At 44.7% G+C, this 23,602-nt stretch overlaps 1 protein-coding gene across 2 annotated transcripts in view; it reads left to right on the top strand.

Annotated features, from left to right (window-relative positions):
• Positions 1 to 1,108: 1,108 nt before the first annotated feature.
• LOC129836464 (ubiquitin carboxyl-terminal hydrolase 43-like) overlaps positions 1,109 to 23,602 on the top strand; it is a 117,038-nt gene continuing 94,544 nt past the window's right edge. For both annotated transcript variants that reach the window (XM_055902672.1, XM_055902682.1), the window contains exons 1-2: positions 1,109 to 2,171; positions 13,210 to 13,362. In XM_055902672.1, coding sequence (XP_055758647.1) covers positions 1,536 to 2,171; positions 13,210 to 13,362 — 789 coding nt within the window. In that variant the 5' untranslated portion in view covers positions 1,109 to 1,535. The remainder of the gene's footprint in view (positions 2,172 to 13,209; positions 13,363 to 23,602) is intronic.

Here is a 23,602-nt window from a genome sequence, read left to right on the forward strand (position 1 = left end):
ATTGAGAACCATACTAGGCCAAACACATAGAAATATAACGTATAGAACAAAACCTAGAAAAACAACATAGAATGCCCACCCCAACTCACGTAATATCTCCAACAGTGCTGTAATATCTCCAACAGTGCAGTAATATCTCCTAACAGTGCAGTAATATCTCCAACAGTGCAGTAATATCTCCAACAGTGCAGTAATATCTCCAACAGTGCAGTAATATCTCCTAACAGTGCAGTAATATCTCCTAACAGTGCAGTATATCTCCAACAGTGCAGTAATATCTCCAACAGTGCATTATTAGATGAGGCATTCCATCAGAGGATATGATAGTGCAGGTGCAGTCTATTAGTGTCCCATCACCAGGGTGCAGAACAATCTCTGCCTAAAACAGTAGGGGGCTCCGACACACCTCAAAAAGATCATTATTTTCCGTTGGAACCATGTTGTAACAGAGGACATGCACCATAGCCTACTCACATCATGCCAATATAGATGATAGTAAAAAAGGAAAGAAAGGGTACTGTACAGTGTAGACCTTGAATTGCTCTGGTACAAAATAGGTTCAGTATTTGTTCATATAGGCCTACAGAACGCTTGTAATAGTTTTGATTAAACAATACACAATAGTCCTTATCGCGCATCTAATTATAAGGGAAGCTTATACGCCTGTTACTAAATGAGTGTCAGCAAGCTTGTTCAAGTTGTCATTAAGCCGAATATCCATCAGTTGTCCTGTCACTACGTGCGCCATCTTCAATGTGGAACACTTTAATAAATGGAACACTAGTCACTTTAATAATGTTGACATATCTTGCATTACTCATCTCATATATATATACTGCATTCTATACTTCTCTACTGTATCTTAGTCTATGTCGCTCTGACATTGCTTGTCCATATATTTATATATTCTTAATTCCATCCCTTTACTTAGATTTGTGTGTATTGGGTATATGTTGTTAAATTCTTAGATATTACTTGTTAGATATTGCCGCACTGTCGGAACTAGAAGCACACGCATTTCGCTACACCCGCAATAACATCTGCTAAACACTTATATGTTACCAATAACATGTTATTTGATTTGATATAGGCTAAAATTGTAGGAGGGCGGGAATAACGCGCACTATCCACCAAACAGAAAACCACTCCAGCAGCGCTCGGAGTGGCGAGGGAGGGAGAGATAAAGACCGCCAGCTGTATGTGCTCAAGCACGGTGTCAACGACGAGGAACTATTGAACCGAGGACCATGGAGTTGAAGACAACTCATCTACACGGTGGTTACTGGTTACAGGTGCCCGCTGCTTCACAATTTTACCAGCGAAACAGTATGACAAGGGCGCGACGAGACCTGGCGGGAATTACCGGAATGTCTGAGGGACATTGTTTAGTCATGTGCCTAAACCACCGTATTGTCTATTAGCGGAGACCGGAGTGGTTTCGAGAGGAGGAGGGGTAAGGGCCGACAGGTAGGAGTCTATTGCTTCAGTAGTTGTTTCGTTTTTACTTCTTGTTACCTGGTAAATAACTAACCACCATGGATAACCATAAGGAGAATAAGATGAGGAAACAGTCCATGAAAACCAAATCTACAAAACGCAAAGAGAATAAATACAAAGCCGGGAAGCTTTTCAGGAGGAAATCGTTGAAGTCCGTTAGGAATTTTATGAGCAGGATACTGAAAACTTTGGGAACTTTGGCACACTTTGGCGACGTCGAGCCACATGACGGTGAGGATGATGATGGCGGGTTCAGAGACAGCGCCGCGTGCACGTTGAGTGCCAACTCAGGGAATTTTAATAAAGATGAACTTCAAGTCTCGAGGGAGATTAAGGTGAAGAAGAGCGCCTCAACGTTGTCTTCTCATGGATCTATAAAAGACAGGCTGTCGTGGTGCTATGGCGACAAAACTCCAGGTGTCCTTGGGTTGAAGAATCATGGAAACACTTGTTTCATGAATGCGGTGGTTCAGTGCCTCAGTAATACGGACCTGCTGGCGGAGTACCTTGGTTTGGAACAATACAAGTCTGATTTGTGTCAGGGGAGAGTAAACGGAATTGTAAAAAACGAGGACGCTCAACTTGCCAGGGGTGAGGTGACCACACAGTTGGCATCCTTGGTGCGGGCGCTTTGGACCCTTGAATATACCCCTCAACTGTCCGTGGAATTCAAGGTGAGTCGCTTGTGTAGAAACACTTCAAACACAGCTCATGTTTGAGGTTTAATTGGTTAATTTTCATAACAGTTCCCGCTCTTGTCACCTAAGTTATAGACTTATTTATTGCCTCAGTGCGACTCTGATCATGAGAAATGTTCAAAGCTCGGAGCAATCGCGTGCTCACCGCTACAGTTTCCAGCGCAGCATTTAATTCTAAAAGGATTGGCATTTGCGAATTATTCAAAAAGAAAATAAATATTTAACTAAAGAGAACACATCGTTCCTTTTACATGAGGGTTTGTCATAGTAATAACAGTAGGCCTATGTGTGGGCGGCTATATCAACATGTCACACTCAACAGGTTTCCACTGGGCACAAGCTGGTTGAATCAACGTTGTTTCAACATAATTTGTCAACGTATTGTGACGTGGAATCTACATGGAAAATACATTGGATTTGAAAAAAGTCATCAATGTTGTTTTGAGGGTGAAATTGGGTTGACATTTCAACCACAGGATTATGCCATCATTGTAACCAATTGTCAACATAGACATACTTTGTATGTGCTAAAATATGTTGAATTTGTAACCATGTCAGATCTTCAATGTTATATCCACAATCAGCTAAATACAATAGGCTGGTGAGTTGATTTATCTACAGCCATTCATTTGGTCTCCCATCCAGGGTTTTAACCAAGCCTAGCTTTGATATTTGTCACTGACTACTACCTATTGTGGGAATGATTGAGAGATCTCCTAATAACTAAATAAATTCGCTGTTGCTATCAAAGTCATTCCAAAGGGTAGGTTTATATAAGTGGGTAAGTCATATACTGCATCATCAATGATACTATTTAGGCCTATATATCATTTACAAAGTTATCAACAGCTATTGTTTCAATTCAACACAGGGTTAAACTAAAAATAGTAATAGTATATAGTAGTATATATAGATAATATATAGATTTGGTTGATTTCAAATGTAATCTTCAAGTTAATCATAACTATGTTGGATTCATCTCTATCTCAACCAAAAATCAAAGTTAAAGAATAGGATTAAATCAAACTTTATTTAAAGTGCATTTAAAGTTAGATTAGGTTTAGTCTTGTTCTTTAAACTTACATTTTTGGTTGAGATGGAGACGTGAATAAAACACATCAATTATTAATTTATAGACAAACTGGATATTGAATAGTGTGGTTGGCAACGCAACCAAATATCAACATTTGAAGGAGATTTATCTCTTGCTTGGATAGTTCCATCTGTGCCACTGACTTAGTCTGGCTTTAATTACAGTTTGTCTACTAATCAATAATTTATATGTTGGATTCACATCTCCATCTCAACCAAAAATCTAAGTTAAAGAATAGGACTAAATATAATCTAATCAAACTTTAAATGCATTTTAAATATAGTTTGATTTAGTCCTATTCTTTAACTTTGGTTCTTGGTTGAGATGGAGATACGAATCCAACATATCAATTATTAATTTATAGATAGACAAACTAGAATTAAAGCCGGGTTAAGTCAGTGACAACCAAACACAATTCAACATCACTTTTGCAAAACAGTAAATAGCCTATTAACTTGTCGACAAGTTAACTAATGATAGGTTCTCCAACTAAACCCCAAATAAAGTTTAAAGAATAGAATTAAGCCAGTGGCTCAGATGAAACTATCCAAGCATTAGATATCCTTACATTTTTATATTTGGTTGTGTTGTCAACCAAACACAATTCAATATTACTTTTGTTATACAGTAAAAAGCCTAAAGTCAAGGCTCTTACAAACTAATAACAACATTTATTCAACCTTAAAATGAGTATCACGTCAATGTTGACATTTTGAGGTTAGCCTACGGTAACAAAAAATGTCGTCTTATGTAATCATAGAAAGTGTGCATGTTTTAAGATAGCATGCAGAGGTCGCAGGTCTGTGGAGATCTTCACAAGTGCTATAATAATCTGTGCAGAATATCAAACAGCATTGATCACTTGCTCTATGTATTTTTTATGTAATCTCAACTGCAATCCAGGTCATTTGGTTGTGGTTTTAGATGAAGCACAGTAATAACACATTAAGTTGTTGTATAAATACAAAATATCTGAGATGGTATTCGCCATTTGAACTTTGTTGTGCTTTTAAATGGTTGAAAGCGCTGTTATAACACATTTAGATGACAACTAAACCAAAAATCAGATATTGTTTTTCCAATGGAACTTGGTTGTGCTTTTAGATGGTTGAAAGCATAGTGATAACACATTGGGAATTCAACAAACTTCTGGCTGTCTTTATGAGTGAGTGAATAAAGGTTGAAATCTTATTGATCAACCTCTCAACCCACATTTCCACACTGAAATGATGTGGTGTGCCTAGTGGGTTGTGACTGGAGGGAGTACAGCTAAGACCGGAAGCATTTTAGCTAACCCTACGCCTAACCCGTTTCCTAACCTTAACCTACAGTAAGTCTCCTAACCTGCCACGTTAATTATCTTAATTAACCTGCTGCAGAAATTCTCTTAGCCTGCTACGAAAAAGTAATTTCCGGTCGTAGCTGTACTCCCTCTAGTCAGAACCGACTCAACAGTTTTCACGTCCTATTTCCGTGTAAGCAGACAGGTAGCATTTCAGGGGAGGAGCCTGTGGCAATGGTAAAAACAGGTGAGACATGTACTAGCATTACAGGCAGTGTCAAAACTCCCATATTCTTGGATTAATATCGAAATTCGGGTTCTCTTTTTCTTGCCCCCCCCAACACAAACATGGTCCAAACCATGTGTCAATGCCTATTGCCTAATGACCATTGACCACACATCAGGGCACATTTGCTAACTAATGCGCATGCTGTGTGTGTGCCCTGTGGCTCCCACCTGCCACAAACCCAGAGGATGTGGCTTGTCTGCATTCCCTGGATGTCCTTACTGGGTGGAAGGGAGCGGTACTTCACATGCATGGGTGGTGTACTGAGTTTACCGAATGCTGATGAGAGTGAGCCAGACCAAGTCAACACAGTGGCCAGAGTCCCAGACGGCTGAGTCAGCGCAGGTGTCTGTCTGGCCTGATGATGTATGAATATGTATGTCTATGGCCTGGCCCCACAGGGGACACCTGTGGCTGGTCATCCAGGGGCACAGTGCCCAAAGCTAATACCCCTGGGCCTGGGTGAATGACATTGCTCACTCTCATTTACTGGAACCTTTGGACCTATGCTGCAAATAGAGATGGTACCAGAATTCTGTATTAGAACATTTTGATTTGGTTCGGCTCATTATAGGCTCTAAGCTAATGATGTTTCTAGCAGTAATTTGTGGAAATCGAACTGCGATGCAAAGATAGAGGGCTACGAGGTGAAGGATTTCAGAAGCTTCAGAACAGGTAGGGCAAAGTGAGATACTTTTTGAAGTTTATACGTTATGTTTTGTGTGCAGTCTCTCGGAATGTAGTACTCAGATCTATTGAATAATCAACTGCACTTGGGTATAGGTATTCCCATTCCTTCATTTTCATTCATTCCCTCCTCTCACTGCAGTTATAAGGATGGCTTTGACTTGAACAATACACCGATTTCTATCTGTTCGTCCTCTTTGAATGAGATGAGGATGTTTACTGCTGTAGCAGTGCAGCCAAGTGAATTTAGCCTGGGAAAGGTGGAGACCCCGTACTGAGCATGCTCCACTGGTGCGTATGGAGAGTGCAGCAGTGAGCTCCAAAACAAACAAGACATTGTGTTGGTGAAAGACAGGAAAACACCCACCCATCCATTTACTCCTGTCCCCCGTAGGAATGGTACTAGTTTGTGATGAGGAAGGAATCTCCACAGTGGTTCTTTGACAGCTAATGGTTATTGTCAATGTCAGTGTGCTTTTAAAGAGCACTAGTCAGAGGCATTGGCCTGGTGAACAAGTTCAACAGTGACTGAGTGAGGATAAAAGTTGGCTCTGCGAGCTTTTCCCTCCCCTCACTTTCCTTGCTGAGTCTGGAGGTGGTGGTTGTATCATGTTTCTCCATGACTCCTGTGTAGGCGGTGGTGGGTGTGAATGGGTGTCATGTTGGTTGTTTTGGAGCACGGGCAGAGATTCAGTGTTTGTGTTTTCCTGCCTCTGCTGTCTTTCAAGAGCTACGGTACTCACACACACACAGTCTCTCTCTCTCTCTCTCTCTCTCTCTCTCTCTCTCTCTCTCTCTCTCTCTCTCTCTCTCTCTCTCTCTCTCTCTCTCTCTCTCTCTCTCTCTCTCTCTCTCTCTCTCTCTCTCTCTCTCTCTCTCTCTCTCTCTCTCTCTATATGTATATATATATATATATTTGCCTTTGAACTCAGAAATTGTCAGAGCACTACTACTTCATTTTACCCCCAAAAAGCTCTAACAAAACAATATAGTGAGACATATGTCTGTGATATGGCTATGTAAGTCCTGCAATTTGAGCGCATTTCCGCTGGATGTATTCACCACCATGATTAATGGTCTAGGTTCAACGGGGGGGGGAAATCAATTTCAACTACACTAGGCTATAAGAGCACCCAATCTCCCCACTTTATCTTAGTGAAGGGAATGGCACAGAAACCATTAAAGGAGCAATCTGCAATATTTACAGCTGTTCAGTGATCATTTTAATTAATGATATACAGAACACCCATTGATTCTTGAAGAAAAAAACACAAATGCCTCATTTTATCTTTATTTAACTAGGCAAGTCAGTTAAGAACAAATTCTTAAAGACAGCCTAGGAACAGTGGTTTAACTGCCTTGTTCAGGGGCAGAACAACAGATGTTTTACCTTGTCAGCTCGGGGATTCAATCTTGCAACCTTTCGGTTACTAGTCCAACGCTCTAACCACTAGGCTACCTGCCACCCCTCATGAGCTTAGTACAACTGTCTTACCCCACCATATCCCAAATTATAAGGTTATTTTGCTCCATTGTTCAGCTTTATTGCAAACTACGTGGCAGGGCTGTCGTTTGGCCAACCCAAATATGTACTAGTGATTGTGCCTTTAGGATACAGTAAAAGCGCAGACCCTCGTTCTTCCCACACAAATGCATATTTACTGCCTCCAATATAAGTCGTGGAGCCTGCGTCCCAAATGGCACCCTATTACCTACAAAGTGCACTGTTTTTTACCAGAGCCCTATGGGCCCTGCTCAAAAGTAGTGCATTTTATAGGAAGTACGGTACCATTTGGGATGCAGCTATAGGAGTTTAAACTTCTCCATTACAATAGTGTTAACAGAGAGCCTTTCCCAGGCTGTAAACCACTCAGAGATGATTATGAACAGTCGCAATTCATCCTTTGTTTCCTTCTCTATTCTTGATGGTAGCAAATCCCACAGTAGGGACGTTGTCGCGGAGACGAGGCAGAGGCTTTGGGCTTTACTCTGTCGTCACACTGGCAGCATATCAGGAAGAGTATTTCATGTTATTGTAACGGATGTGAAATGGCTAGCTAGTTAGCAGTGGTGCGCGCTTATAGCCTTTCAATCGGTTACGTCACTTGCTCTGAGACCTTGAAGTAGTGGTTCCCCTTGCTCTGCAAGGGCCGTGGCTTTTGTGGAGCGATGGGTAACGATGCTTCGTGGGTGACTGTTGTTGATGTGTGCAGAGGGTCCCTGGTTCGAGCCCGGGTATGGGCGAGGGGACGGACGTAAAGTTAAACTGTTACATTATGTTTCCGAAACTCTTGGGGAAATGAAATCTTGGAGAGCCTTGCATCCAAAATCTTATGTTGTCTTGCCATAATATATAGTGGTTTTCATTATTTTGGAGGTGAATACATGGACATGAGTCTATCATCCAAACGAGTACGTCTTCTGCCATCATATATATATTTTGTGGTGAATTCAGATACAGTATAACTCAGATTAATCAGGATCAAAGAGTTGGATGAGTTTTGGGCCAAAAAACTCAGACAGGGGCGTCGAGCGTGGGGAGCCAGGAGACAGACAAGGGCATTTGCTTGGTGGCCGGGACTGCGGTGGGCCGAGGTTTGTGTTTCTCTCCCCCCGACCAGCGGTCGTCCTCCAGGGGAGAAGCGGGGGGAGGCTGGGTCGTCTGGAGCTCAGCTGAGATTGATGAGTGGAAAGAATGGCGAAAATGAGAGAGGGAACGAGGGAGGTAGAGCATGGGGGAAAAGAGGGAGCAGAAGGGAGAGGCTTTATTGAGTGGAGGGAATGGAAGGAGAGGTAGGGCAGGAGATGAATTAAGTGATAAACCCATCAGTGTCTGCCTGGTCAGCGGAGGAGAGGATCGCCAACCAGCAACACCAGGCTGCTGCTGCAGAAAAATGTTACAAGGAATGGAGTTGCCAGTAATGATGGTGATGGATACCATCCAGGCTCATTCCTACCAGGCAGCAACATCTGCTCTTGCGTGTGTGTGCGTGTGTGTGTGTGTGTGTGTGTGTGTGTGTGTGTGTGTGTGTGTGTGTGTGTGTGTGTGTGTGTGTGTGTGTGTGTGTGTGTGTGTGTGTGTGTGTGTGTCAACATCACAACCTCTAAAGCTTATGTAATGTCCTAATTCCTCATGGTTATCCCTCCCAGACTGTCATTGTGGAATCTAACAAGGTCCATTTGACAGGCCAGGCTGGGGTGACCCTTTAAATGTGTTTTTGAAGGAGAGGAGTCATTTTGTTGTATGCCACATTCCTAGTCCTGACGGAGCTCTCCTTATACCTCGCTGTTTACATTGAAGGTGATGTGGGGTACTTGTGAGACCAACGCTAAAGAGGGGAAAGTCAAGAACTCTCCACTGTCTTGGAGAGAGAAGAGGGGAAAGTCAAGCACTCTCACTGTCTTGGAGAGAGAAGAGGGGAAAGTCAAGCACTCTCACTGTCTTGGATGCCAGGGCAGGCGTGGTGTGTGTGTGTGTCTGTGGTGTGGTGGTGTGTGTGATGTTATTGCCTGAGTGTGGGGGTCTCAACCTCTCCTAAAATGTGAGAGGGTGAGAGAGGACAACTTTGTAAACTGCCCCTGGAGACTGTGTAGGTTAACGGTGTACCTGTGTTTATTTAAGAGGCTAGGTTAGGTCACCCTCAACTGTATTTTGAGTGTTTGCAATCTGTGTCTAGTCTTACCCTCCAGCAAATGTTTGCCTCACCTCTCTAGTAAGAAGTAACTTGCAAGGCACCATGACATGGCGGAAGGGGAGTGCACTGTAGTACCGTATAGTCTGCCTATGTTTACTGTGGTTATGGAATAAGGTGCATCTTCACCATGGAGACCAGCAGTACCCTAAAGACAGCTGAGGAGTACAAACAGCTTTTAAAGAGGGGAGCAGATATGGTCTGGCATCTCCAGCTGTCACACAGTGACACACAGTGACACACACACAAAGTCATAAATCATTCAATCCAACAAACTGTGTAAAACACATTTGACATTTCTACTTCTTGACATAGCAATCTTTGGCTATCCGATTCAAAATGTCCCAACCAACACATTTTACAATTTTTACCAAATAGGCTGGATTATTATTCCCATGCTCCGCGTGGGGACAGAACCACAGTATATCATGTTTGTTTTGGCACCTGCATGGCCAGTCATTAAATGTTAGTGTCAGGTGTCTAAGCTGTCTGTCTGTGATTTGGTTGGTTATGAGGATGATGATAAATGGAGGGTGATACAGGCTTACTCAAACAGGCCTCAAAATGAGAATGTTTTTCGTACTACTTTGGTGGGATTACGCCTCTATCTCCTCTCAGGCATAGGGTGGGTGTGAAAAGTAAAGACTATGTTGATATGTCTATGCAGATATCAAGGGGAATTCATTTGAACAAGAAGTGCAATCAGTTTTTGAAGGATGGGATGGGGTCCTTACTTTCCTAGCAACAATGCTGCTGTGCAGACCCATTAACATGCCATAGTAGCAGGATCACCTCTGGACGTCAACATTACAAAATGTGTGCACACAGCAGACCATAACCCCTCTCTCCAAGCCCTCCGTCTCTCAACCCCCTGTACTAATGAAGCCATCACAGCTCTGTGATGTCATCGGGTTTCTGCTTCCCAGACACAGCGGGCACCCGGTAACCTTGGACACATCGGTTGCTGTCCCCACCACTCTCTCCGCCACCTCCGACTCTCTTTCCCCATTTCCCTCTTACCCTTTCTGAGGTAGCAACATAACTTAACATATCTGCACTGTCCTTTGATAGGCAGAGAGAGTAACTAGGATTAGTGAAAAGGTTTGTGTCCTAAATGGCACCCTATTCCCTATATAGGGCACTACTGTTGACCAGAACCCTTGTCAAAAGTAGTGCACTACATAGGGAATAGGATGCCATTTCAGAAACAGCCACAGTCAATATGCCCCTTTCGCCTCACTCTCCCTCGGAGCGCCCCCTTCATAATGATTAAGCTCATTAGTGGTCCATCTCAGGTAGTAGGGAGGTAGGGGGGCTCCCATCCTGTCCCGTGTTTATATTTAGAACACTGGCGCTGTGATGCAGCAATTTTTTATGAAGGGTGGAGGAGCGTCTGGGATCAGGCTCTGTTACTCAGAGAGCGGAGGGAGGAATGGAGAGAGTGAGGGGGAGAGATGGCTGGTGGGAATGGAAAGTAGCCACCTGGATGTCCTGATGGTGTTGTTGTTAGCTACACTGGTCACTGTCTCAAGGAGAGTCAGGGTTTGGTAGATTACTTTCTAAATGTTACAGTTACTAGTTACTTATCCAAAATTGTAATCAGTAACGTAACTTTTGGATTGCCCAAACTCGGTAACGTAATCTGATTACTTTCCGTTACTTTTGGATGACTTTACCCTTAAGAGGCATTAGAACAAGACAACAATTATCAATCAAATACATTTGGTGTGTCATCGAAGACTAGGGGTCTCTGACTTTGGTCAGACTCGGTCAGGTAGAACAAACTTTAACTTTCCATATTTTCAATGCAAAATGTAATGTCATTGAGAAAACAGAAAGGTGTCTTAATATATACTACATGACCAAAACTATGTGGACACCTGCTCACCTGACTTCTCATTCCAAAATCATGGGCATTAATATGGAGTCGGCCCCCCCTTTGCTGCTATAACAGCTTCTGTTCTTCTGGATAGGCTTTCCACTAGATGTTGGAACATTGCTGCGGGGACTTGCTTCCATTCAGCCACAATAGCATTAGTGAGGTCGGGCACTGATGTTGGGCGATCAGGCCTGGCTCGCAGTCGGCATTTCAATTCATCCCATAGGTGTTCGATGGGGTTTAGGTCAGAGCTCTGTACAGGCCAGTCAAGTTCTTCCACACCGATCCCTACAAACCATTTCTGTATGGACCTCGCTTTGAAACAGGAAATGGCCTTCCCCAAACAAACTGTTGCCACAAAGTTGGAAGCACATAATCGTCTAGAATGTCATTGTATGCTGTAGCGTTAAGATTTCCCTTCACTGGAACTAAGGGGCCAAGAAAAACTTAAAAAACAGCCCTAGACCATTATTCCTCCTCCACCAAACTTTACACTTGGCACTATGTATTCGGGCAGGTAGCGTTCTCCTGGCATCAGCCAAACTCAGATTCCTCCGTCGGACTGCCAGATGGAGAAGCTTGACTCATCACTCTAGAGCGTTTGCTCTGCTCCAGAGTCCAATGGTGGTGAGCTTTACACCACTCCAGTCAACCCTTGGCATTGCACATTGTGATATTAGGCTTGTGTGCGGCTACCCGGCCATAGGAACCCATTTCATGAAGCTCCCAACAAACCGTTCTTGTGCTGACGTTGCTTCCAGAGGCAGTTTGGAACTCGGTAGTGAGTGTTGCAACCGAGGAAAGACAATTTTTACAAGCTACGCACTTCAGCACACGGAGGTCCCATGTTTTGAGCTTGTGTGGCCTACCACTTCACAGCTGAGCCCTTGTTGCTCCTAGACTTTTCCACTTCACAATACAGAACTTACAGTTGACCGGGGGCAGCTCAAGTCAGGAACTGACTTGTTGGGAAGGTGGCATCCTATGACGGTGCCACGTTGAAAGTCACTGAGCTCTTCAGTAAAGGCCATTCTACTGCCAATGTTTGTCTATGGAGGTTGCATGGCTGTGTGCTTGATTTTATACACCTGTCAGCAACGGGTGTAGCTGACAGTCGAATCCACTAATTTGAAGGTGTGTCCAAATACTTTTGACGGTGTTGTCTATTTTTTCGCAAACATATTTTCTGAATTTAAAAGTAATCCAATGAGTATCTGTAATCTGATGACAATATTTTTTCTGGTGGGGGGGTTCGTCATTGTTAAAAAAACTTTTTTTTTAAAGAACTCAGTCTGGCTTTCAGCTTACTCTTGATTGTTGTAATAGTAGACTGCACAAGGCCATGTCAGCTAACGTTTTTTTTTTTTTTTTTGATCCCCTTTTCTCCCCAATTTTCCTGGTATCCAATCGCTAGTAATTACTATCTTGTCTCATCGCTACAACTCCCGTACGGGCTCGGGAGAGAAGAAGATCGAAAGCCATGCGTCCTCCGAAGCACAACCCAACCAAGCTGCACTGCTTCTAAACACAGTGCCCCTCCCACCCGGAAGCCAGCCGCACCAATGTGTCAGAGGAAACACCGTGCAGCACGCACTGCGCCTGGCCCGCCACAGGAGTTGCTGGAGCGCGATGAGACAAGGATATCCCTACCGGCCAAACCCGGACGACGCTAGGCCAATTGTGCATCGCCCTACGGACCTCCCGGTCGCGGCCGGCTGCGACAGAGCCCGGGCGCGAACCCAGAGACTCTGGTGGCACAGCGAGCACTGCATCCCACTGCGCCACCCGGGAGGCCCTAGCTAATGTTTTTTTAGCTAGGTTTTTTAGCCCATAGATTTTGTAGTAATGGGGGGCCTGTGTGAAAAAGTATAGAACCCCTGACGTAACTTGTTCCAGTTTTTTTCTGTTCAGATAACATGTAACTGATTACATCTACATCATTTTTTGTCCGTGTTCGATATTCCCTGTTAGGTTTACCGGTCAGCCTGTAACTTTAAGGTTAATATCTTTGAGCTTCTACTGTAGTTTGTTGGAAAGTCGTTTTATGTCTTTTGTAATGTCCTCATCTGATTTGCTCCCCCCTGTCTGTTCCCAGAGTATTGTGTCCAAGTACGGCTCTCAGTTCAGAGGGAACTCTCAGCACGATGCCCTGGAGTTCCTGCTCTGGCTCCTGGACCGGGTCCATGAGGATGCCAACCCCACCACCAACAACAACCACAGCAGCAGCAAGACCAAAGCCAACGGAAAGGTAGGAGCAGACCAAACACTGTCACAAAGTTGTCATGAAGCCCAAAGACATTCAGATGTCACAGACATTGTCTTGTGTTGACAATGTCTATGACACTGTCAAAATAAGAACACCTGTCACCAAACTGAAACATCTTGAAAAATATTGATCACTGATGTGATCGAACGGTCCTGACTCATGACACATTGTAGATATACTGTAGCCAACAAGTTAGCTGAGGTAAGGTTTTTGGCTGATGGTAGTACTATGTTATCCAACTGTGGCTGCAATCCAAAATGCAAAGGGCTCTCTGCATTCTACAGTAGCAGCTTCGTCAGTCTCAGCTGTGTGAGAGCAGAGGTACAGTTGCAGAGGCCAATACTAGCTCCTTATTCAGGTGGAAGAGTTGCAGAGGCTTGAGTCATCATATCACCTGGGTCCCACACATGAGCACACACACGTCTTGCCTTGCTCATCGACTAACTTACTTTAGAGCGGGGCACGTACACACACACACACACGTGCATAATGCAGGGTGGGGCCGTTGGGACGAGAGATTGCTACCGCTAGGGCCACCGCTGGGCCACCTCTGCTAAATGAATATAGGAGAAACACTGGACTAATGAACAAAGTTGAGATTGAACTTGGTTAGCATGTATCAACATCTATTTCTTCGCATTCAATTGCGTCATATTGCAAGCCTTGGTTTTGCTCACAACCTAACCAGGTTACTCCTAGTGCAGTAGAGCAAAACCGCTCTGAGGTTCCCATGAATGCATATTTCTATTCTCAAGAGATACAATAGAGTTGTTATGAAGTGCTTGTCTCAATGACAACAAAGCGAATTCCACAGCATTCTGCAGCGATACGCCATCCCATCTGGTTTGCGCTTAGTAGGACAATTTTGACCCAATGACCCAACACACCTCCAGGCTGTTTAAGGGATATTTGACCACAAAGGAGAGTGATGGAGTGCTGCATCAGATGACCTGGCCTCCACAATCACCCGAACTCAATCCAATTGAGATGGTTTGGGATGAGTTGGACCGCAGAGTGAAGGAAAGCAGCCAACAAGTGCTCAGCATTTTCAGGTCTCAGCATATGTGGGAACAGGTGAAGCTGGTTGAGAGAATGCCAAGAGTGTGCAAGGCTGTTATCAAGGCAAAGGGTGGATATTTTGAAGAATCTGAAAATATATTTAAAAAGTAGAAAATAGTAAATATAAAGAAAAATCCTTAAATAAGTAGGTGTGTCCAAACGTTTGACTGGTACTGTGTATATATATCTATTACAATAAACAAACACAGTCAAAAACAATAGACAACATAACTGACTATTAACTGTCTTGATGAGAGGCGGGTCATCAGCTTAATGAGCAGGCCTCCTCGTTAGAAGAGTCGACCAATAGCACAGGCCACAGGCTAAGGAATGAAGGCCCCACTGTGGGCCCTCTCCTCAGCTGCTCTTGCGTTGCCTGAAGAGAATAGTACAAAAGCACCGTACTTGTTATATTCACCCAGCCAGGTCACAGAAATCAATTAATGCGTTTGAGGAAAAAGAGACACGGAATGTGTGGGATGAGGCCTCTTTAGAATCCCATTCCATTCCATTTATGACCCTGGTCCCTTTCTCAATGGGAATGATGAGTCTAGCCTCTGCGGCGTCTGAGTGTTGTGTCACTCATGGCTGTATTACTATTTACCCACCGGGGCCTCTGAAACGGGCCATTGTGTGTGTGTTTGTGTGTAGCAGGAGATGTTGTTGAAGTGGCAGCCTGCTGTGTGATGCCCCCTCTCATTCTCTCTCTTTCCATCCCTCTCCTCTCTCCTCTGGCTGCTGCTGCAGAGGGGAAGGGATCAGGGGAGGGTGTACCGCATTGGCAGAGAAAGCACGGCATACTATGACTTTTAATGTGGATGTGATCTCTAATATAATTGAATGTAAACACACATTGCCCCTTTAGGTTGTGCGATGGTTACAATGATGCCTCGCTTCGTTGCACTTCAACCGTATCCCCTTTGGCTTTCGCTCATCTCCGGCCGCTATTATTAGCCAATGAAGCCCTTATTCTCATTGACTGCCATCGTGACGCCTCCTAACAGCTAATGCCTTTCTCTGCGGCTACACTATAGAGGAGGCCCTTTATGCCACGTCAACAGCTCAGGGCTCTGGTTGTCATTAGCCGTCGCTGATTCACGGCTCCATAAAACTGCTTTGCCGACGCCTCGGCCCGAGAAAGAAGAAGCTATTTCAGAGAACGCTGTGTGTATGTATGTGTGATCCATTTCTGTTTGGTTGTAGCTCCATCTTTCTCACCTCCCTCGTCTCCTCTACTCTCCTCTCCTCCTCCGTCCTACTCTCTCTCCATTGACTAGTGTTAGAGCATTGATGGTGTGCATTGCGGCGTACAGCGTACACACAGATAGACAGATCAGAGGGATAGATGGATGGGTGTATGGATTGATGGGCTGAGAGAGAGTGAAAGCAGGACAGGATGACACCTCCGTCGTCAGAGCCTGTGAAACGGGCGTCTAACTTTCTCACTCATTTGTGCGTCTAACTTTCTCACTCATCATTATTCATGACTCATTCAGGACTATCTATCCTTAATCATGGTAGCATCCACATTAATGTGGAAGTGTTCAGAAACATATTCTATTCTCATTTACAATAAAAGTGACTCCAAAATGACACAATGCATTCTTTACCATTAATTTCTATTGGGCAAAACAGAACCTGAAGCACAAGCAAAACAAACAGCAAATGCATCCAACAAAAGTGTAGTCACAAGCTTGATGTAGTCATTGCGTGCTAGGAATATGGGACCAAATACTTAACTTGTTACTACTTTAATACACATATAAGTGAATTTGTCAGAATACCTTTGGTCCCCAAAAATGGGGGGACTATGTACAAAAAGTGCTGTAATTTCTAAACGATTCACCCAATATGTATGGAAATACCCTCAAATTAAAGCTGACAGTCTGCACTTTAACCTCCTCGTCAATGTATCATTACAAAGTGCTGGAGTACAGAGCAAAAATTTCGCTTTTGTAGCTCCTCTACAGTAAATTTCGTTACAACTCTATAACTGCTTAGTTTCAACATCCTTACACATCCACTTTCTGCTCCAATTCTTCACTTGTCCCCCATTACACCCCACTTTTACTGTCACCTTTGCAAAACTACAAAAGACAAATTAGTGCAGCGTGTGTTTCTTTACATAAGCATCTTTCAGGATGGATGGTCTGTATTTGAAGAATGCATTTCTGCATCATCTACATGGACTCACACCGGCCTGCAAGGCCCATAGAACAGAGCAGAAACCAAACCTCTAACCTAATGCACCTGCAGTCCTCCATTTTAAGATCAGTCCTCTGTTATTGGTGTATGGGTTCAGTAGCAGGGGCCTACTTTATGTGTTTTGGTTCAGCAACCGGGACCGACTATAACCTGTGGTCCAGCATACAACCAGCCATGTGACCAGCTGAGCCGGTTCACCTTCCTCAGCCAGTGGAAGGTTACGTAAGGAAGTCGGTCAACAGAGGCAGCTCAGTAAACTGACGTTTGATCAATTGCTGAAGGAAGCCAAGTCTCCTTGAACCAGAACCCATCGTAGTAGAAGGGGATTAAAGGGCCAGTTAGAAATAACGTGTGTCGCCTTCGTCCAACCCCTCAGGCTTGACAACAGTATTTCTCATAATATGAAAGTATCAGGCCTATCTAAACCAGTTTGCACAATATTTCTCTGGTGTCGTAATGATAAAAAACAGACAAACTCACTTCGTTCGTATGCCACAAATGTGGCATAAATTTCCCTTTTAGAATAGTTACATCTGGCAGTTGGCCTTGACCTCCCATCCAGTGAGTGGGCATGCCTGCCTGAGTGAGTGGTTTAAAAGCCGATCCATCTTACCCTCTCTCTCTCAATCCGTCTCACCCCTACGGACGGCAGTGGTAAACGATGCCTAGCATCCCAACACCGCTGCTGACTCACAGAGGCATTATCTCTGCATTATTCCATTTTAAACGTCGATAACAGCTGGCTTCTCACTCTGCGCCCGGAGAGAGTTGACAGGGTGAGTGGATGGAGGGAAAAAAAGAAAGAAGAAAAAACCAGCCTGGATGGATGGAAGTAAACTGCTTAGACTTAGAAATTTGGTCTCTGGACGTTGTGGCAGCCGGCGAGGCGGCGATAGAACACATTATTGACAGACACAGAAATTGTGGGTTTGACATCTACGGATGTGAGGTTTAAGAGGCCCTGTTCTCCAGAGAAATGTGTTTGTTTATGATACAGATCAGACGTCGATGACAGGTAGACAGGTAGGGGTTGATGGATGCTGTATCGGATGTCTCCTGTCAGTTTTGCCCATTGGGATGTTAAAGCTCTGATACTCCTCATTCAGTTGTGCCATCAGACTTGACACTGGCAGTCCGTCATATAGAGAGAATGGATCTACCATTGGACATCTCTGCGTTCCCTCTACTGCTCTGGAGCTAAATGAAGTCAGCTTTCCTCTCTTCTCTGTTGGCTCATTAGTGTTGTACATTGATTAGACATTAGTGTTCACAGGTTGCTTATCTTTCCTTTGCTCCCTCTCTCACTCTCTCCCTTTTTCTCCCATGCTCACAGTCTCAACTCTGCTTCTCCCCGGGCTCTCTCTCTCTGTTTCTCTCTCTTTCTCCTCTGATTCATCTCTCTATATGTCTGTCTGGTCTACTTGTCAGTGATGAGCTGTCTAAGCCGTTGCCAGACGTCAGCTACAGCTGAGTGTTAAGATCAGGGCTGAGGGGTTGATGGGGCAGACGGCCACAGACCCTTTCTCCTTCTGCTCCGGCGATCCCGCTCAACCTCACAGGTTACTTCAAACGACACTTCTCCCGCCAGCCCCGCCGAACCCCAGCCACAATCCGATTAGAACACCAGTGACATTTCTCAGATGCTTCAAATTCCACACGGTATAGAGACATTGGGGGAGAGAGGGAGGGAGAAAAGGAGATGGTGGATTTGCCCCTGTCTGTTTGACTGTATAATGGGCTTCGATCTCCTTTTCCCTTTACAGATGTCTATTTTGTGTGAAATTGAGCAGCTGGAGAGGAAGGAAATTGAAGCAAAACTCCTTATTTGCTGCTTCCTGTCATGGAACAGATACAGTAACATCAATATCACCACTAATACCCCTTTTTTGCTACACTACTGTGTAAAGAAGAACACAGTGGAGAGGGGCATTGTAGTGGTGGCAGTGTGGTGTATATTTTTATCACTGAAAACATGTGGCCCCGAATGAAGGGAATCTGGGACCGAGGGGGAACTAATCCCACCACTACACTACACACACACACACACACACACACACACACACACACACACACACACACACACACACACACACACACACACACACACACACACACACACACACACACACACACACACACACACACACACACACACACACACACACTACCTCACCTCCTAATAGGATTTACAACACCAAAAAAAAAAAATCTCGGCTTTATGAAATATTTCTCAACATGCCTCCTTTTTCCTTTTCTCAACGTTGGATTCTTCATCCATTATTCACCCTGATCCCTTTCCGTGTCTTTTTAAAGCCTCCTTCCTCCCAACGTGGCTCCGTCTACTATTCACCTATTGAAAGATAAATGATTGAGCAGGGCCAATTTGCGTCCCCTCTCCCTGTCCCCCCCTCCTTCCCTGACTCATTTCAAAATACTTCTGAGGGATAAAAGAAAGAAAAAGTTTCAGGTGGGCTTTTGTAGTGGCATGGTATCGAGAGAGAAAAATAGAAAGGTGTTGACACCAGCAGCTCTCAGCTTCAGGGATTCACCTAACTGAGAGAGCTGCTTTGTGTTCTTTTGTCAAACCTGCTGAATTGGGCCGTCTAGGTATCAACGCTCCTCTGTCTAGGTTTGTCTGATCAGTTAGCACTTCTGAAAGAGCTCGCAACTTTTTGGAGACTGAGGTGTTTATTTTTCTTCCACTTGGCCTTACTTTGCAAAAGATGATGCCCTGTAAACCTCTCCTCCGGTTTGCCGGATTTTCTTCCTTCAGTAATTATTTGATGGTCAAAGATGGAGATGGATACTAAGAGAGTGGTACTGAGTGGTTTGGCTAGAACCATCACTGTGGATCAGGTGCCCTAATCAGTCACTAGCAGCCCGTTATCCTGCTTGCCTGGTTCGCTAAGATGAAAGCGGCCAGTCCAGACCAGGACAAACAACTCTCTCGCACCACACTGAAGCTTCCCAGGGATTTGAGCTGATCCCTGATCCCTGCTGGCCCTCCTTCCTTCCAGACAGGAAGTGTGGTAGTAGACTAACAGGTATGGTTACAGCACAGTGCACACCAGAGGGACAGAGTCACATGGGGAGACAGAGAAAAGTGGAAGCGCTGTTGGACATCATCTGTGAGGTCGTAATGGGGTGAGAGAAGGAGTCTATCGTCGTCCTCTTGCCACAGTGATGAAGATAAAGGAGGAGGAAGAGTGTGTGTGTGCATGCGTCTGCTTGCTGCCCAAACCATTTACCGCTCCCACAGGGGCATCAGAGAGCCACAGTCACAATATGGTGCAGAGTCAGGACCCAGCCTCCCCATCAGGAGTCAACCCAGAGTCTATTGTCATCCCAATGTGCCCTGGGTCTTACACTGAGCCTCCAGAGACAGCGCTCTAGCTCAGGGACCCTACCCAGGGACCCCCTATCTGACCGTGGACATCCAGACTCGCTGTGGGGTAGGTAGGCCTCTCAGAGTATTGCCTGTGACTGAAGCACCACTCAGGAGAGAAGCTCAAAGTCGGAGGAAGCGCGCCGGCCGTCGCTCCATTAATGGCAGGAACATTAGCCCTGGGATCGATCTGCTGAAAGAGGGGGGGGGGGGGGGGGGGGGGGCAGGATGTGTGTTTGCGCGTGTGCGTGCATGCATGTAGGTGAGACTGAGTGCTGTGTGTGGTGGAGCACTAACAGTGCGTGCTGAAGGGGTCTAGGACACACACAGTGGGCTTTCTAAGGGCACTCAGCCTCAGTTCCTCTCACACATAACACACACACACAGTCAGATTACATACGGCTTCCAAACACACTCATATTTATACATACTACTTATCTCTCTCTCTCTCTCTCTTTGTCTTTGTCTTTTTTACATTTTCTTTTTACTATGTCTCTATCCTCTGGGGGGGTAAGTAATGCGACTCTCCCACTTCTCCGCTTTCACAGCCCACCCATCTTCTACACACACACACACACACACACACACACACACACACACACACACACACACACACACACACACACACACACACACACACACACACACACACACACACACACACACACACACACACACACACACACACACACACACACACACACACACACACACACACACACACACACACACAGGTAGGGTACCTCAGAGGTGCCACACAGACAGCTGACTGCCATGGGTTGCCATTTTAAAGGCCTTTAATGGATCACACACACCTGCCTGAAATATTTAATACTTTTCTTAGCTAACATTTGATTAAACCATGAATATTTCAAAAGACGCCCAGACCTCCTAAATAGTTCAGGAATATATAAAATATTCAGCGGCATCAACACATTTGTCTCCTTTGAGAGGGAAAAAGGACACTCATTAGTAAGTTGAGGGTGAGTCTGGTGTGTATTGAATTGTTGTTGGTGGAAGGTTGAGTTGTGTTAGTGCTGAAGAATTGATCTCTCTTTCTCTCTGGGTGTAAAATCAGAGCTGGGCTCAGCCAGGGAAAGAAGCACCACTCAAGGCTTTGATGAACACCAACACATGGTTTGAATGTTAAAGAGTCATACACTATCATTTCATTCGCCTCCTAATTGATGATATTCAAAAATAAATCTCCTTATGTGCCTGACGGATTTCTCCTTGACTGTTTTATTAGAGTTAAAAGGCAAATGCGCGAGCGTGCGCGCGCACACACACACACACACACACACACACACACACACACACACACACACACACACACACACACACACACACACACACACACAGGAGAGTAATATGAGCAAAACGCCTGTGTAAATGCATACCGATTATTTTGATTTGAAGCATAATTTGAGTAAAGCTGGAGGGATTTGTAAGCAGTGAGCCTCCCTGGGCTGAAGGTAACAATGGTCCCCATGGATGAGGTTGACCTCCTGTTAGTCTCTGAGGCTACTGCTCCCGCTGCTGCTACTGGGACTGTTCTGTACGATGCCGTCGTGTTCCTCATTTAGGCTGGCTTACTACGCCAGTGGCAGACACAGACCAAGGGAAGGGGGGGGACACAGACCAAGGCAAGGGGGGGGACACAGACCAAGGGAAGGGGGGGGGACACAGACCAAGGGAAGGGGGGGGGGGTGAAGCAGCAAGGTGCATTTGCCGCGAGGACATTGTTCCGATTTACAGTTCACTCTCGCTAATGTGCTGGTACTACTTGGTCAAAAGTAGTGCACTACATAGGAGGAAAGTCTTCAATGGAGAAGTGCACTGTCTGTGACTTTATTGTGTGAGACTTGTCCACAGAAACCCACCTCTTCCACTGTACTCTACAGGCCTTGAGGACTTGTCATTCTCCTTACCGCACTATTTCACGCTCATATTGTCTCTCTTTGTCTCTGTAATCTTTGTGTGTAATGCCAACCTGTTCTGCTAGTGTGGAAAATGCCGTGAAAGAATACAACTGATAGTGGTGCCTTTTGTTTGCCAATAATACAAGTTGACAATGTCTGGCCTTGAGGCCCATTGTCTTGTGTCATCATATCCCACACCCATCTTTATTGTCATCTCTCCCATATAAGGTAATACCTTCCTGGCACTCTGAAGCTGTATAACTGGAGTGGTGGCTGTAATGTGGCTTTACCTGTTCCGAGGAACACAGGCATTCTCTTCCACACCCTTTGGCTTGTGGCCTGTCAAGAATATTTGCATTCTGTTCTCCCCTCCTCTGACCGAACACCTGACCGGACTAGCGTCCCTTTTGTTTACCGACCTTCAGCAAATGTTATTTTTTAACCCCGAGGGGCAGAAAGGTCACGGTCCTGAGTTTGTTTTTGGCTACGTTCCACTTCACAGAGGAACAGGAGCCTGTTTTGTAATGGCGTTTTGGTTTACCTTCTCTCGTCTGTTTTTTCTGTTTCTCTGTCTTATAAGTGGATTTTGTTTACTTCGTAGTTCGTACTCTGTCTCTTGTTCAGTCTAACTGGATGTTTGGCCCTTTCAGTGTCCTCTTTCCTGGTCAATTTTAAAGTATGGTTGTGGATTCTTTTCCTTGGTGAGATTGCCACTTAACCTTTTGAGCTCTAGTCTGGTAGACAGACAATGTGGCGACAAAGATACTCAAGGTTTCATTCTACAAAGCGGCCCATGTTGAAATCGCACCATAAAACCAACCTAGACCAGATTTTATAACCCAATTTGATGTGAAAGTGATATGAGGATTTTTAATGGATGTTGTCCTTTGTAACTTTTCAGAGAGAGAGAAAGAGAGATAAAGAGAGAGTGAGAAAACAAATCCTCTGCTTTTTCCACATTTCATGTTAAAAAGGAATTTGCACTGAAGGGGGCTTTGTAGGAGATCTCTTACACATGGGCACTCTTGTGGAATGTGGTTTTATCTTAGAGCATCACTTTTTACTAAAATGAAAAACCGCTGACCTCTACGACCCGTTCCTCTTCACAAAATAATAGATTTTCTCTCCTTCCTCTTTCCTCTCTTAGCTTAGGTCGGATAATATATTTCTGAAATTAATATTTGCCTGTGAACATAGTCAGTGTGCAAATGAGAGACTGCTCTCCTCTCTTCCTCTCACCCCTCTCTGGCCTTTGCCAAGTCAGATTTGGCTCTGAAGGAGCTGCCAAGAGCTCTGTTCTGTGGCCTCTTATTTTCTGTTTTTGTGTGTGTGTGTGTGTGTGTGTGTGTGTGTGTGTGTGTGTGTGTGTGTGTGTGTGTGTGTGTGTGTGTGTGTGTGTGTGTGTGTGTGTGTGTGTGTGTGTGTGTGTGTGTGTGTGTGTGTGTGTGTGTGTGTGTGTGTGTGTGTGTGTGTGTGCGCATGTTGGTTCAGCGAGCTTCTCCACAGAAACTGCTAGAGGGCAGAGAGTTTGGCTTTGCCCCATGACATCGGAGAGTATACACCCAGTTCCAGCACTCTTTGGACAGGTCTAGGATCAGTGTTAGAAGGCTTGGTTGGCAAGTTTCACTGTGTTTTTAGTAGGGCATGGAAA

The sequence above is a fragment of the Salvelinus fontinalis genome, chromosome 3 (assembly GCF_029448725.1).
Source record: "Salvelinus fontinalis isolate EN_2023a chromosome 3, ASM2944872v1, whole genome shotgun sequence".
NCBI lineage: Eukaryota > Metazoa > Chordata > Actinopteri > Salmoniformes > Salmonidae > Salvelinus > Salvelinus fontinalis.